Genomic DNA, 17,526 nt, shown 5'->3' with positions numbered 1-17,526 from the left:
ATGCGCCCAAAAAGGCGGAAATAGACTCGGGTGCTCGGGTGATTCAAAACGCCACTGAGCAACTTCCACTGAAATGAATACCGGAGGGGGCGGAGCTTCGCGCCAGATCAGTCTCTATCCTTTTAATACTCTATGGGTTGTGTAGATTTGCTATTTTCACTACTTTTGTGTGTCACATCATTTGTGTGATGAAGTAGGGCATTAATGTAAAAAACAAAACTGAGAAAAAAAAGGCGATACCAGGTTTCTGCCCGACAGCGACGATGTGTATATGACTTGTACAAGTGTACATGAGAGGGAATCACCTTTTGCATATGGCTATATACTGTACATAGAGTGCATACATATACTCAACTGCACATGAGGGTATTCTTGTTTGGCAGGAACTGCAAGACCGTATTGATGAGTTGCAATCAGAGTTGCAGGAGTTCCACAGTCTTGGCCGTGTTCCTCAGCTGTGTAGCAAACCACTCTCAGAAGAGATGGAAAGCAAGAGCCCTGGCATGGAGTCAGACCCAGGTAGGCCTCATTGTTACTTTACATCATAGAAGTGCTATAAAGACGCGCGCGCGCGCACACACACACACACACACACACACACACACACACACACACACACACACACACACACACACACACACACACACACACACACACACACACACACACACACACACACACACACAGAGAGAGAGAGATGGACAAGAACGAAAACATAATCCTGAACATTCCGGCCTGGGGAAGATGCAACATTTCATATTATATGACTATATAAAATGTATGGTCACAGTACTGTACATATCGTATCCTCTCCCAACCAATACATAATGCGTATGCGTGTGACACTGATGAGAGCTGGATAGCCGAAACGTTTGTCCATCTGTTTCAAATATGAAATAAACTATATTTGAACTGCAGTCTTGGTGTGTGCGACCCACTACCCTTTATTTTGATATGTTTTGAACGGGTGGCGCACCTACTGTATAGTCAGAGCGCGGTGGTCATATGAAGATTCACACAGCTGTGCTACACGTGTGTGTGTGTGTGTGTGTGTATATGCACACACACACACACAAATATGTTTTGTAGTATATGAGGTTTACATAGAACATATTGTACCTTTTACTAGTGCTACCTCATTCTAAGTGCTATATTTGTGCTTTATTTACAGGTCTTGGCTCAGAGGATGGACAGCCATTTAACATGACACTCGAGGCAGAACTAATGCTAGAGCATTTGAAGGAGCAGCATCATAGGGAGGTGGAGGATCTCAGGGCTCAGTTGGAAAGCAAGGCGAGTTCATTGGGACCATCTAACGATTTATTTATTTTTTTATTTTTTACATACACTCATCAGTGATAAAACAACAGAAATTATGTTTAAATTCAATTTAACTGATATTTATTTGATTGATCAGCTGTTTCCTCCACATATGTTTCCAGGTCAATGAATTAGATCTGATGGTACAAGAACAGCAGGCAACTCACGAGGAGCAGAAGGCTGCTATAACACTCCCATACCAGGAAGAGGTCCGTGCACTGAAGCAGGAGATTGCTGGCATTCAGAATCACGAAGAAGAGCTACGGAAGCAGCTAGAACAAATTGAGCTGGAGCGGACCAACGTAGTACAGAAGCAGGCTGAGGAGAGGGAAGAACTAGAGAACCTGCAAGCGGAAGAAGTTGCAAACCTTAGCCAGCGACTACTGGAGGCCCATACCCATATCGCAGACCTGGAGGAGCAGCTGAAATCCCTGGAATTCCATCAGGCTGAGATAGAGGTGAACATGGACACTGAGATGGAGCGGCTGAAGGAACGACACGCCTTGGCGCTCAATAAAACAGATGAGGAACATGAAGAGCTCTTAAATGCCACACTTGAAGAGCAGAAGACCAAACTGCTGGAAGAGAGGGCCAATGTGCAGGCAAGATTATTGGAGGACTGGGAAAGAGAAAAAGAACAACTGCAACAAAGTCATGAGGAAGAGTTGAAGGTCAGGTTAGAAGAGGTGAGTATGAGGTTTCGAGGAGAACATGAGGAGCTACAGAGGAGGCTTACTGGAGAGTGGAAAACAGAGAAAGCACTGATGAAGGATCAGAGCAATGAGGCTCTGCAGACTGAGCTGGAAGAGGGGATACAGAGACTCCTCAAAGAGCATGAGGAGAAGGAGAGAAAGCTCAAGGAGGAGTGGGAGACTGAGCTAGCTGGGCTTCAGGAGGCCCACGAGGACAGGATGCACACCAGACTGACTGAGGAGAGACTGAAGCAGGAGCAGAGAGAGGGGAGGCTGAGGGAGGAGTGGGAGGGGGAGAAGTTGCAACTAGAGGAAAGTTATGAGCAGATGCTCCAGGATCAACTGAAGGAGGAGAGGGAGAACCTAGAAGCTGAGAGGAAGGAGGCGGAGAGGCGGCTGGAGTTGCAGATGGAGGAGGAGAAGGCTCGCCTGCAAGAGAGCCACCGGGAGGCCATGCGGGAGCTGACTGCCAAGCACAGTGAGGAGAGGGAGAAACTGGGTGGTATGCTGGACCAACTACGAGAGGACATTGCTGTGGAGAGGTGAGAGTACTGATGTTTATAAATCATTTAAATCCATGTCATTGTCCTGTCCATTTTATCCACGTCACAATCATGCCTGGGTATGGAGATAAGTTCACAGATCACACTTTGAGGGATCACTTCTTGTGTGTTTTCACTTTGTGTGCATGCTTTTCTGGCACACAGTATTTCACACTTCCCTAACATTGTTTCTTGCTGTGTGAAATATTATTGTGCAACGGCTATTGGTGACGTTAGGTCGTTTGATGTGATATTTTGTCATTGCACAGCCCTATGCCATTTTGCCTGCTAAAATATTTTGTTGAGGAAAGGTGTAACATTCAAATCATTCTGTGTAAGTAATAGTAATACAATTAATTAATTTTGTTGCCAACTGTGCCCATAACTATCACTGATTAACACTGTACAGGAGGGAACTTGAGAAACACTTCACCAAGAAAATCAAAGACGTGGAAGATCGTTTCTCAGGTGAACAAGAGTCTGTTACTGAGCGTTTTCAAGCTGACGTACTGAAGCTCGAACAGTACTACCAGAGCGAGCTGAAGACTCTCTCCGAAAACCACACAGAGCAGAAACACAAATGGGAGACTGAGATGGAGATGGCCCTCCAGGAGGCAGAGGAGCAAAGAACACTGATGCGAGAAGCCATGGAGCAAGAGCGAGTGGCCGTAATCCAGGAGAGTGCAAGCAAACGAGAGGAACGAGAGAGCAGCCATAAAAAGGAAATGGAAGCACTTGTGACAAGGAACAAGGAGCTCCAAAATGAGCTAGAAGACTTAGTCAGTTCAACCCAGACCAAAGAAATAGAGCTGCGTAGGCACTTGAATGACCTCCACAACAGGCTTCAGGACAGTTTGAAGACCAAAGATGAACTCCTGGCCCAGTCTGACAGGAAAGCACTTGAGGCTGAGCTTCTGCTAAACCAAGCAGTGGAAGATTTTAAACAAGAGAGGGCAGAACTTCAGATCAGCCTGTCAGAACTCGATGGAAAATACAAAGAGGCACTTTCTATATCTGAGAAGCAGATTGAGCAGGGAATTGACCTGTTAACTCAGTGTGATGATTTAAAAATGAAAATCGATGAGCTCGAGATGCTTCTTAAACAGGCAGCGGAGGACTTTGATCTTGAGAGGCAAGAGCTATTAGAAAACATATCTGTCATTGAGGATAAGTTAATGGATAACCTGTCTTGCTGTGAGATGCAAGAGAATGAGAGAGTAGTGCTCATTGCAGAGAGAGACCTTCTGAGCATTAAAAATAATGAGCTTGAATGTGAGCTAAACAAGTATGTATCCACTGCCTCAGAGTCGGCTGAAGATCGGGGGGGGAATGAAGACGCAGAGATGATAACTGATGCACCTGATTTAATACAAGAAGGTCCTGAAAACACCGATTGTGCTGAGGAGAAAAGTGAAAATGAAGTGTGTGGAGTACACAGTGCAGGAGATGAACAAGATTGTGAATCGTGTTTTCGAACTCTGGTCGAAGCTAAACACCCAAATGAAGAAGACTTATGTCCACCATCAGATGGCCATGTCCCACAAGACACTGTTCCAGAGAATCATAATGTGGATGCTGAAGATGAGGAAGACGTTGAAAACGAAGATAATGGCAGTTCCTCTAAGGTTTTGCCTCAGGTATTAGAAAATGAAAACGCTGGTGAAGATGTAGTTGTAGTTGACTGTGAGAATCATGTAGCCCATGAATCATGTGATGAGGACAATAAACCTCAAGAAGGCCCAGCTGAAGAAGATGAATGTTCTTCCCATAACGTGGAGCGATGTAATGAGACTGCTATTGAATCCTCAGCTCCACAGGCCACAGGTGACCCTCATAAACTGTTCCTGGCGAATGGTAAGATAAATTGTTTACCAGACAAATCTCACTATGAAGGGATTGAAATTGAACTACTTAGTGAAGAAGAGAGAGACTCAAGTGAAGCTGCTGATGAGCAAAACAACTATTCCCCCGAGTCTCTTGAACCTCAGAATCTCAATGGCCCCTGTGAACAGCTGGCATGCTCTCTAGGTACACTACAAGCCCTGTATAGCAAGGCTATTGAAGAAAACATTCTTCTGCACCAGAAAACAGACTTGCTTCAACAGAAAACTAACACATTAGAGAATATTTTGGCCCACAGCAATGAGAAGATTGAAGCTGGTAACCATGCATTAGAGGAAAATTATAACCTCAAAGTTAAAATGCTGTTGATAATGGAGCAGACCAAAGGGCTTGAGATAAAGGCCTTAAGGATGGCAGGCCTCCAGCTTAAATATGACGTTTCCGTTCAGGAAAATGGCAAACTAAAGAAACAGAACTGTGAACTAGAAGAGAGGGTTCTGGACCTTGAGAGCAGAATGCACATTGTCCATGCATTCCAGGATCAGCAGATTGCGCTGGTAAATGAGATTGCCATGGTGAGAGAGGAGAACAGTAAGCTGTCAGAGTTGGTCACTGAATTGGAGAGGCATAATGAAATCCTTATAGACATGCCTCAAGACCCTGCATCTAGATCCTCTGAGACCTCAACAGCTGACTCGTACCAGGACCTGAACTGCCACGTGGAGGCCAAGATCCAGGCAGTGACTGACCTGGAGGACTGCTGTGTGGAGTTCGAGAAGCAAAATGGCAAACTTCGCAACGCGCTCACAGAGCTGCAGGGCAAGTCGCTGACGTTAACTGAGAGCATGCAGTCTCATAGGTAACTTGGAGAAAAACTAGGATCCCGTCCTACCTAGCAGTAGCCTCTGTGATCCCTTCCCTCTCGTCAAGCGTTGCTCGTTGAGACCCTTTCCTAGCACAATGTAGTGCTGCTGTTGTACTTCCTCAGGCATTGAAAACCTTTCAATGTGACACTTTTATGGCTGCTTAACTGCTTAATTCCTATAACGGATCACCTTTTTAAGTGCGTGTTGTAAATGTAGAAGCTCCCCAGTTCACTGTGATGTAGGCATTTGGTGGAGTAGATCACACTTCCTCTGTTTTTACATTCATCAGTTTTCATTGTAATATCTCTGCTGTCGGGAAGAAACCACCTAACTCCAAAATGTTCATTTTTCAGGAAATTAATAAAACTTTATATTTTGGAGGAAAAAAAGCAATACTGCCTCATCAAAGTTGGTGTTGCGACTTTATATATTGTCAATTACTTGCACGAGAGGCGGAGAGGCCAGAGTGAATTGCTTTAGCAGACAGTTTGAGGGTCCAATGGAGTTGAGAGTTTTTGTCCAAAGCGTGTTTTACTACTTTCCATTAGTTCAATATTTTCGAAACAACACACAGATGTATAGGGTGTTCAATAGCACTGATTTATGCAAGCAAATCAAAAACCTCAAAAATGGAGTTAGATGGTTTCCTCCTGACGGCAACGATATATACTGTATAGTCGTTAGGCAGCAACCTTGTATTTCACCTTTTTTTAATGAATGCCCTATTTTATACTTTGTATGACAGTGTTACACAACATTATTGTGTAAATAGCTGATCTACAAGACTATACTGCATTTTGACACGTGAGCTTGTAGATCTTCGATTTTAGCTTTTTCTAAATAAATATTTAACCAATAAAGTATTAACAAGATCTTGTGGCTAAGTTCCATGGATCAACTAAGTTGATCCATGGAACACAGGTTCTGTTTTCCATTTCGGTAACGTACAAGGTTTACACCTGACAGTGACAATATGGAACATTTTGATTTCTACTATTTCAATTGTATTAACAATACATTATGTTCTCTTCTTGACCTAATATTTTCAGAATTGAGACAAATCGTCTTGCTGAAGAAAACCATGTCCTCCAACATAAGATCGCTACGCTCAAAGAAGAGGACTTAAGAGAGGCCTATGTCGATTTGCAGTAAGAAGCAAAATATTGTTACATGGAATAGCCTTTCAAATATTTAGTTTAAAAGGGGAACTTTGGTAATAAAATCAATGAAAGGGTTCCGCACACTGTCTGGAGCTTGCAAAAATAGCTCTTTACTAGATTGACGTTTTGGTCATTAGACCTTCATCAGGACAAACAATGTTTAGTTTAATATTAAATCTTAACTGACATTCTCCTTGGCTTCGTCCTGTAATTTTAGACAGAAACTGGAACGTCTCAAGAAAGAGAAGATGGCTGCACAAAAGATGGCAGAGACTTTCAAGAAACAGGTAAGAAAGGAGTGACCCATTAAGCTTTGAACACGACTCCATCTTCAGCTTTCGCTCTGTTTTCGTTCATTTCCCCTTTGTTGTGCTAACCATCCTTGCTTGTGTAGATCTCAGGTCTATATCTCCGGAGCCAGCAACTGGAGGAAGAGAATGCACTGCTGTCAGAGAAAAATGCACAGAATTCTGCTAGTGTGGAGACACTTAGCCACCAGCTGGCTGAATTGATAAAAGAAGCTGAGCTGCGAGAGAGTGTACCTGCTGAAGAAAGGACCCAGGTAAAACGATAGAGCGCGATATCATTGTAGTTGTTGTGGCGTCATGGTAGTTGTGGTGGTTAGATAATTAGTGGTTGTTCTGTCTTAGATGGCAGCTTGTGTGTCTGCCCTGGAGGCTGACTTGACCAAAGCTCTGGAGGACACAGTCCACCTGGAGGGGAGGAAGTCTCAACTAACACAGCAGCTCTGTGCCCTCAGAGAGAAGGTAAGCCTTGAATTAATGGCACAGTAATGGATACATACAATGCACCATTAGAGTTAAGATGTGCAAACTCTGACTGTACAAATTCTACGGACAACCAGCATGAAATACATAATTATGCTAAATCCACTGCAATTTTGTGATTAATTTATTTTAAACAATATAGGCCCAGATTAATATTTTTTAACAAACATATAGCCTATGTATTTCTATTTTATTTAATATAGGCTACTAAAATAACGAATTCATCAATTCGCCATTGTGTGGTTGTTTTAAGACAAGATATGGATATATAGCTAAATGTATAATTTATAATCTTATACATAGGAAAGCACAGCCCCAACAAACAGTGGATTATTATGTTTTTCACAAATTTCAGTGCACAATTTTTTCAAAGGAATACAAAATATGAATTGCGGATTTAACGGATACAAAATCTGTCTTACAAGTGCACAAATTATTTTACAGATGCAAATTTCTTTACAAAATAATATTGGCATCAATATGGTGACCCCATATCATTTGTCTATGGAGTGATATTACTCTAGTCTAGAATACTAGAGGAGGATCTGCTGGTGACTCCATGACCCCCTTTCCACCGGTTGGTTCAGTTCTTTTTGGTTCTTAGTCCATGAGCCAGAGCTCCAATATTGGTGGGAAAAACTAGACCTATATTAAGTTGTTTATAGGATCAATACAAGTAAATGAATACATGATAACCCTTCCACAGTAGTAGCTTTTTCATATTTTCGATTATTTTTGCACACTTTCCTACATAATGCCTCATTTGCATATTTAAAAATACAAAATCATTGTCTTCGTGTAAGTACTCAATTGGGGAAGTTTCATGGTGATAACAATCTAATATAGGTATATTATAGGTAGGGTCACGAGCGACCCCTCAGGGTTCGTGACCCCCAGGTTCTTTCTTTTTTGAGTGGTGCAACCACTCCCTTACGGAGCTATGTGTGTGGGTGGCTGGCTGGCTGGCTGGGTGGGGGCCTGGCTGGGTATGAGCATGAAAACAGCATAGTTGTTTTTCACCACCTGTGCGCAACCTAACGCACACACAAACACACGCACGTATTGACTGTTGTGGAGTGTCTGTGACCCACAACAGTCAGGAACAGGCTGGACAGGGAATTGCAGCAGTTTCAAACAGCTTTATATTTTATCAGCAGGAAAGTATATGACGGGCAGAAAGGAGAAACCCCACATAGGTTTCTGGGCAAATTATATTCCACACAAATGTCTGTTCCACAGGCGTTTTCCTCAGCCTGGAGGAGGATGAGAACAGAGCATTAGATTTCAATTCAGTTTATACAATCTCTTATAGCACGCTCCTCACTGGAGGGCTCTGTTTAACCCGATAAGACGGGACAAGGTTCCCTTGCTTCGGGTGACATCATCGGTCTCTATCTTTAACTGTAGCGGGTCTTCTCTCCCGATAGCGGGGGTTCAGCTCCGATAGAGCTTAAGTCTTCAGGCCGTTCTCAGCGAGTCAAATGAGCGACTGTATGCCAGCCAGTGCTCAATATAATATTAATCATAACAGGCAGGTTTCTTTCCGACCTTATTATTATAGTTTCCGCGTCACCGTCGCTGTGGCGGGCTGCCTTCCTCCCGCAGCGAGATGCGTGGAAATGGAACTCCTGTTCCTTGTTTTAATCGTACAGTCCGATATACTCCGTCGCTCTGACGTTTCCTGGACCGTTCCTAAGAGCCTGTGGTGAGAGGAGCAACGCACTTACCATGTGTGGGGTCTCATCTCTAGTGAGACCGCACACAGAGCCTGTGGTGAGAGGAGCAACGCACTTACCATGTGTGGGGTCTCATCTCTAGTGAGACCGCACACAGTATATATGATGCTTTCGGGTTTGCCAATACAGTTACAGTACTGTAGAGTAGAGGGTACAGTAGAGGGACCGCCACATGGTAACTCTGTCATTTCTCAACCGTTTCGGAACCGGCCCGGCCCCCTGGGCGCCTTCCTGGGAACTCCTCCTTCTCTATTATTAAGGTAGCAGTCAATTTGTATTGGGGGCAGGGCGGGGGTCGCAAGACATGGCCAAAGAACCCCTGTATTAGAGGATATGTGGTTGTTGTCTGCACCATCCCCGGAGCAACAAGTCTGGGTTAGCAGCAATAGTGACCATGTTGTAGTTCGTCTGTGGGGAATTGACATAATGACTTGACTGGGAGACAAATGTGAAAGGAAAAAAAAGATTCTGGCCCCCATGAGACTTATATCTCTCAAGTTGGTATTTAAAATTACAAGCTAAAATTAAAACTCTGAGAGGAAATTGGTCTCAACTTTCTTTGTGGTTTTCTCCTGTAGGTTCAGACAGTGGAGGAAACTGTACAACTTGTCAACCTTCAGAATGCCCGTCTCAAGTCAGACCTGCGTGTGATCCAGCAGGAGAAGGATGCCCTCAGACAGGAAGTCCTCTCCCTACACAAACAGCTGCAGAATGCCAATGATAAAGTAAGCTACCTAACGGCGTAATCATTTATGGAATTCTCATTTCCTTGTATAAAGCTATCCAAGTGTCAGAAAAAAGAAGCTCCCATGATTTAAAAAAGTATCTTTTGTCTCTGAAAGAGGAAAGATCATTCATTCTCTGTCAGTAAGCTTAACTGTTCTATTGGTTTTGCTTCAGAACCATGTCCTGGAGATGACCCTGAACTCTAGTGGCTTCCAGAGTCAGCACAAAAAGCTGTTCAGAGAGAAGATATCTCGACTTCAGGAGCAGGAACAGCAGCTGCTGAAGCAGGAAAGCGAGAGGCTTCAGGTGGAGGTCTGTAACACCAAAGGAGAACTTGTTCACTCCAGGGACAAGGTGAGCCTCGCCCTCCATATTGAATATGAGGGAAACAATTTACCAATCATGATTGTTTGATGTGGACTAGGAATTACTCATCGCAATTGGATGTATGACAAATACCATGGTGTCACTGTGGGTTTAGAATAACAAGGAAATGACTACTAATCAGGAATCATGGGCCTGTATAATCAACCGTTCATTTTGTGGGTCCAAAGATTCGACAACTTGAGGCCACCATTTTGTCCTTGAAGCAACATAAACAGCTGGTCAAGGCCTTGGAACAAGAAAATGCTGCTCTCAAACAGGAGCTACATGACAAGAAGGAACTGACCAAGGTAGCTACTGTAGAAATCTATCCAGATAACATACTTCTGTCGTCATTAATAGTGTGTGCTGTCTTTAATGTCTAATTCAGTGCTTATAACAAGAACTTCATCTGGATGCTATTATAATTGCTTTGCATATTAACCCATTAAGACCTGAGGTCGATTCTACAAATGCCTTCTAAATCAGTAATTGCGACACTCGGTTCACACGGGTGTGACTTTTTTTTAGCCAATGCTAAGATCTAAATTGACATGGGTTACATACACAATACACGTATACATTGTTCATAAAAGGGCTGCCATAGCTAAATGAATAGAGAGCCCGTCTGGGAAGCAGAAAGTATCAGGTTTGATACCAGATTACCAGCCCCGGCAATGAGGTGTCACTGAGCGAGACACTCAACCCTAAGTACAGAAAACAGATCTACAAGCTCACCACTACAGTACAATACAGAGCCAACTGAGGTCTGTTTTACTAAGTATAGAAGGTTTACTGTAAGTGGTTAAAGTAGTCAAACTTAAACTTTTTTTTAACCATACTGGATGTTTTCAGTGTACATGTTTTCAGTTCCTTGGCGAAGGAAATGTTGAGAGTCTGCAGCAGGAGAATGAAGCTCTAAAGGTCCAAATGGCCCACCTCTCCTCCCAACTGTTAGAGGTCAGTTATGCACCACAACCTCCTACTTTGTCATTTTGCCTTCAATTCTTAATGTTGAGGATGCACCAGGATTGGCCCTGATACACGTATCAACACAAAAAACACACCGTCATGACAAATGTGATGAGGTCAATTTGTGATGAGGTTAGCACATTTTGGGCAAGTGGCAATGGCTCTTTTTAGCCCAAGGAGTGTTTTTTGTGCAGAACTAATGCTTGGAATGGATTCAGAATCATGGGAACCCCCTATTTTGACGTCACATGCTACTTAAAGCATAAGGAAAGTTTGACATTTTTGCCATATACAGGATGTTAATGGTAGGGTCAAAAGAAACCCCTATAAAAAGAATTGCTCAATACTGACAGCCGGTCAGCAAGTGAATTCATGAATGTATGTATAGACAATATTTTAGGCCAATAAAAGACTATGGGCTCCACTATTTTGAAAAACATTTTAAAATAGTTCAACTAGCCGATGTACATTGAGACATTGTGAGCTTGTAGATCGGCTATTTGAACTATTTAAAAAGGTTTTTTTTAAATAGTAAAACATGGCAAATTAGTTTAGGGATAAGGGTTAAGGGGTGGTGCAAGATATAGCCCTATATACCAAATTCTCCATTCCACAACCCCTACTGCCGGACTATGACATGTATTCACTATTCTGTCATCCATTGTCTACAGACTTTGCAGTCTCAGTTTGTTGGGATGCTGCCACCATCACCTCACAGAGTACCAAGAGGTCAGCACCGTGGAGATGATGACAACATGCAGGTACAGTGTAGAATAGAACCAACAGCAGAACTGGGCAAAAATGGAAAGATGCATTAAAAGAAATACAAAAATGAAAGGTGTTGTCCATCACACAGTGATGGAACATAGTTTGAGGTTATTCAGAATAACAATATAAAACATAAAAACACTCATTTAAATGTTTTAATGTTTTTTTTATTTGCCCAGGTCTGCTTTGTTGTTGTCTCAAACCCATATACTGACAAATACTCTACTTTACTATAATTAATCACACTCATCAAATGTGATTAATGCTTCTCATTCATATTACTGTAGCCTCATTATGTCATTGGGTGATTGATCAGCTCTTTGGTGATTATGCATGAATTATTCACGAGGATGCTAAAAGAAAGGAATGCCTCACTACAGTTCATCTGTACTTGACATCTGTTGATTTTGCATGTGTGCTAAATGCAGTGTAAACTCAAATCCAATCATATCATTGTGTTTCTATCACTCTTAAAGAATCCGCTGACTCAGACTATATGGAATGCTCTGTTCAGGTGCTTTAAACATTTATAAAGACCAGCTGAAATGTCCTTTTTTTTCTTTCTTGTTTTATTCAACAGAGTAGCACCACCCTCTAGTGTCTATAATCATAGCTCTGTATGACATGATTAACAGGTGCTTGTCATCATATTATTTTTTTAAATTGGTTAAATTAATGTATGATGAATTACCTGCCAATGTAATTCATCAATATGTTTTTGGATGACATGAAGTAATTAAGATTGGACTGCAGGGACTTTAGATGAACAAGAATGGACTTTGTCACCATTGTGTGGATATGCTCTAAACGTGTGAAAAGCATATTTATCATTTCAGTTGGTTCTTTAAGCGCTATATACTTAGCTTAGCTGGTCTACCTGCTCACATGCACCTTTAATGTTTGGTTTTTTTTACACTTTGTAAATGTATTTATTTTATTTATTTATTTTTGACAATTAACAATTTTCCTCACCGGATTAATGTGGTTAAAAAACCTTTTCTAGCAGTATCATATCAAAATCACATTCACTGATCTGTAAGAATCTAAACAAAAGTCATTCTAACGATGGCATTGCTTAGGAAGATATAACATTTGAAGCACCTGAACTGGCTTATATTTTGGCATGATGTCCCACATTCATGAGAAGCTTCTTCCTAATTCATATGATGGGTTTGCTGTGGTCCTTGTTGTGGTGTTTCCTTGTTACTGTTTTCATCACTACATCAGTTTTCATACAGTCACGTTGTGTTTGCTTTTTGGGTTTGGTGTTTAGATAGATTGTGGCTTCTTGCATGTGTGTTTTCTGTTCCCTGTGCTTCTTTTCCGTCTTGGGATTGAAATGACTGAAGTGTTGTGCTCTCATGGGTGTGGTCTTGGAGACGGTTGAGACGGAACTATCACTTGTGACACCCCTACTTCCCACTAGATTAGAGCTCAAACAGAACCATTACTTCCTAATAGATAGTTTTCTTTGTTCTGCATTACTCTACTCTGTAGACCGCGTCATTCTTCACATCCATACATTTTAATAATGGCTTGTTCAGTGTTCCCTCAGCTCTAGCATAAAATCACAGATCAGAATTATTTAGGTCACTATGAATGTATAGCAGGTAAAATGTTTATTCAGTCGACTTATTTGCACCCATGACTTATCTTGTGACCAATTCTGAGAGACAGCGAGATCAATTCGTGGCGGTGACGACTCGCCACGACCTATTTTTTTACGCCATGACGTATTCTTCATTATCCGCCATGGCAGAACAAAATCCGCCGTGGCGAGTACAGAATCCGCCTTGGCGGCGACTCGCCACGACCTATTTTTTTTCGCCATGACGTATTCTTCATTATCCGCCATGGCAGAACAGAATCCGTGGCGAGTACAGAATCCGCCATTGTTTATTTTTTTTTTGCGTGCCGTGGTGCAGGTTTTATTGTCCTAGTATTACTATTCTCGGAATTATTTCATCCTCTTGTAGCGTAACGGTTAGCGCTCTCGCCCCTATAGTCAAGGCACTGTGCCGGGCCAGGTTCGATTCTTGCAAAAAACAAACTTTTTTTTTTTAAAGTTATTTTTTTACCCGTACATACAGTGTGTGTGCGTGCGTGCGTATACAGTGTGCGTGCGTGTATGCGTGCGTGCGTATACAGTGTGTGTGTGTGTGTGTGTGTGCGTGCGTGCTTCATCGTATTTATTATTATTATTATTATTATTAATATGCAGGTAATAATAATAAATACGATGAAGCACGCACGCACGCATATACAGTGTGTGTGCGTGCGTGCGTATACAGTGTGTGTGCGTGCGTGCTTCATCGTATTTATTATTATTATTATTAATATGCAGGTAATAATAATAAATACGATGAAGCACGCACGCACACACACACTGTATACGCACGCATACACGCACGCACACTGTATACGCACGCACGCACACACACTGTATATGCGTGCGTGCTTCATCGTATTTATTATTATTACCTGCATATTAATAATAATAATAATAATAATAAATACGATGAAGCACGCACGCACACACACACACACACACACACACTGTATACGCACGCACGCATACACGCACGCACACTGTATACGCACGCACGCACACACACTGTATGTACGGGTAAAAAAATAACTTTAAAAAAAAAAAGTTTGTTTTTTGCAAGAATCGAACCTGGCCCGGCACAGTGCCTTGACTATAGGGGCGAGAGCGCTAACCGTTACGCTACAAGAGGATGAAATAATTCCGAGAATAGTAATACTAGGACAATAAAACCTGCACCACGGGACGCAAAAAAAAAATAAACAATGGCGGATTCTGTACTCGCCACGGATTCTGTTCTGCCATGGCGGATAATGAAGAATACGTCATGGCGTAAAAAAATAGGTCGTGGCGAGTCGTCGCCACGGCGGATTCTGTACTCGCCACGGCGGATTTTGTTCTGCCATGGCGGATAATGAAGAATACGTCATGGCGTAAAAAAATAGGTCGTGGCGAGTCGTCACCGCCACGAATTGATCTCGCTCCACCTGCCAATTCTTAGTTTAAAGTATGGGGTTTTACGAATAAGAGGAGACGGGGTTGAGTGTTGGTGAAAAGTACCTGCCTTTTCTCTCCAGGGGGCCAGTCCGGAACAGCGGGCAGTTCACGCAGACAGCTGCCGGAGGATCGGAGGATTGTGATATCAGCTTCTGAACTCGTTGCTTCTGCTGCTCTCGCCCCTCACTCCTTTAAGATTTTCAGAACACAGGGAGTGAAAATATGTAGTACTATGTACATGCCCCCCCTCTGTCTCCAGATTCACTGGAGAATTATGAACACGGTCATATGTGACTTGGAATTGGAAGCTTGTCTTTTTTTCAAAGGCATGAATGTGTAATTGTAATCAACTGCTGCTAGGTGGCAGGGCAGGAAAACCCTGAGTAGTCTCCTGGTGTTTGCCCAAAGGGCAAAATATTTTCTTTTTAAGAACTTAAGAATTAAAGCCTGTTCGAGATGGCCTGTTACAAAATTAACTAACATCCAGATACACCATGGATGTTGTGTTATGGTGATCCAGTCCTCTTACTACCTCTTGCATATTAGGCTAATTAGGCAAACAGAAGACTTATATAATCTTCCATGTGCACTTGTTCTATTGATATGATGCTAACACAGGGTAAAGTCATTGATATCATGCTAAGACAGGGTATTTACTCATTGATATCGTGCTAAGACAGGGTATTATACTCATTGATATGATGCTCAGGTACCTACTCAGAGACTGCATCGATAGTTGCGTTAATGAACTAGGGCTGGCATTTTAGGCCAGATATGTTTTTGGCAGTTGAATACTTTGTATTCATAATGACTGTTCAAATTGTTGTTTTGGTCTTATATGTATTATGTAATATGAATAAATTGGTATATTTAGCCCTTTAGGCCTTCTCCAACAATCATCATGTCTACACTGTTTATGTACCCTCTGTTATGGTTTTGCTGTTAATCTTGTGTTGTTTTCATAGATTATGACCGTTATTGTATGTGTCTGTATTTTTCGTTTGTGTAGTTTACAGCTGAATTTGATGCTTTCCTTGGTTTCGTCAACCTCTGGAACCCATTAGAGTTCAGCTTTGCAACGCATGCTCATGTACTGTCTGTCTCCTGCTGTATCTTGACAGGGTGATCATTTCTTGAATGTGTCTTGCTGCTGCACTTCAATAGTCAATGTCATGTGATCTTCCTTATCCCCCAACCTTATGGGGACAGGGGTGCTTATGGAGCATTATTACCACATAGGAATTATTGGTACTGACTGACCCATGGGGTGAATTACATTACTGGAGACATGTTTACATGCATGCTTCTTTTTTTTTTTCGTTCTTTTTTTTCGTTCTTTTTTTTCGTTCTTTTTTTTCGTTCTTTTTTTTAGCACATCTTCTAATTGCTGATATTCATTAGAAAGTTACTGATCAGTGTGACTTGTCAAGCAATAAGAATTGGTGTTTGTCTCCAGTAATGTGTCATTGGTGTCATAATTTATAGTCTCTTTAGTCTGTCAGGCTCAATGTTTCTTTTGCACAATGTGTACCATCTGGTGTCTATTTAATTTGGTTGATTTGCCTTTTAAATTAGATTTGTGTTTTATTTATGCATTAAATTATTTTGTTTGTAGAAGTACCCGATACAAATAGCACAATTTTATACTATTTATTTATTATTTATTTACTTTTTGGTGCTGTGCTACCCTTCAGAAATGTTGGAATCAAGACCAAATAATAAAGCATCTAGTTGGCAATAATCTTTCTGTGTATGATTTGTGACTTTTCTACTTGTGTTTCACTTCAAGAAAGTATTACCTTTACAGTACTGTGTGCTACAGTAGGCTAGAGAATTCAGAGTAAATGAAACATGTTTGTCTACTGACAACACTTCCACAACTGTTAATGAAAATGACCCCAATCAATTTGAATTCCATTGTCAGAGGGAGACTATTAATAATATATTTTCTCCCACCAGGGTGAAAGGGAGAGCAAGATGAGGAACATGGAGGAGCGATTGAGAGAGATTGAACTGTCACTGCACAATGTTAAGCTGCTTCTCAAAGAGAAGGTTGTCCAGCTGAAAGACCAGGTCTGTCAGACAAGTTTATCTCCTTTTATGTATTTCTGTGGTCTTTCTGGCTCCAAGACGCCAACCAACCTCTACATTTGAGACATTGTTTTCCCTACTGAAGCTGTGCATTTTTTGCGTGAGATTTTTAATAGACAAATGGCACAATACAAAAAAGTTATAATGATGTAACGGTACTAGCTATAACAACAAACTTTGACGAAGATACAAGTAATAAAATTGCACTCCTTGGAGCACAGAACTCTGCTAGGCCAGGTTGTCAGTTGTGGGGTTTAGCCGTCAACATGAGAAAGCTATGGTCTGAAATAGTTTGTACGACAGACAACTTTTTGTGTTTGTGACACCCCCTATGGGAAGTGAACACGCTTTTGGAGATGGGCTCTGTGTAAACATTTCAAGTTCCGGGGAAGTTTCCCATAGTTTAATTTGATTGACTCGGATGCAGATTTGAACTGGAAACACAACATCTTCATATGTTATTGTGTTATATATGTTACAGTTATGCAGAGTCTATATAACACTGAATTCTGACCTAATTAATTATGCATCATACCATAATGGATACGAAGCATCAACTGATGGCGAGAGAATCAATTATATTTTTGCTAGAAACGGACTGTATCAAATAAATGATA

General features: G+C 41.7%; 2 protein-coding genes across 4 annotated transcripts in view; both read left to right on the top strand.

Moving 5' to 3' along the window:
* The window catches only part of nin (ninein (GSK3B interacting protein)), a 33,133-nt gene that overhangs the window by 13,949 nt on the left and 1,658 nt on the right, over positions 1–17,526 (top strand). For 2 of the 3 annotated variants that reach the window (XM_080783564.1, XM_080783563.1), the window contains exons 14-26: positions 384–519; positions 1,172–1,293; positions 1,443–2,554; positions 6,312–6,410; positions 6,640–6,709; positions 6,817–6,984; positions 7,073–7,189; positions 9,525–9,671; positions 9,847–10,026; positions 10,227–10,346; positions 10,891–10,995; positions 11,679–11,768; positions 16,778–16,891. In XM_080783564.1, coding sequence (XP_080639690.1) covers positions 384–519; positions 1,172–1,293; positions 1,443–2,554; positions 6,312–6,410; positions 6,640–6,709; positions 6,817–6,984; positions 7,073–7,189; positions 9,525–9,671; positions 9,847–10,026; positions 10,227–10,346; positions 10,891–10,995; positions 11,679–11,768; positions 16,778–16,891 — 2,580 coding nt within the window. Of the gene's footprint in view, positions 1–383; positions 520–1,171; positions 1,294–1,442; positions 2,555–6,311; positions 6,411–6,639; positions 6,710–6,816; positions 6,985–7,072; positions 7,190–9,524; positions 9,672–9,846; positions 10,027–10,226; positions 10,347–10,890; positions 10,996–11,678; positions 11,769–14,898; positions 16,450–16,777; positions 16,892–17,526 lie in introns of those variants that run through there. The other variant, XM_080783565.1, reaches the window with a different exon arrangement.
* On the top strand, positions 2,627–5,259 carry LOC308329158 (uncharacterized protein; the record flags this gene model as incomplete). The annotated part of the gene is made up of 2 exons (XM_080783363.1): positions 2,627–2,634; positions 2,964–5,259. 2 exons carry the CDS (start codon positions 2,627–2,629, stop codon positions 5,257–5,259), a joined length of 2,304 nt encoding a protein of 767 aa, XP_080639489.1.

Source organism: Protomyctophum bolini (assembly GCF_963924005.1).
Source record: "Protomyctophum bolini genome assembly, chromosome: 15".
NCBI lineage: Eukaryota > Metazoa > Chordata > Actinopteri > Myctophiformes > Myctophidae > Protomyctophum > Protomyctophum bolini.
The sequence above is the reverse complement of the archived record's forward strand: the minus strand, read 5'-3'. Positions and strand labels throughout refer to the sequence as shown.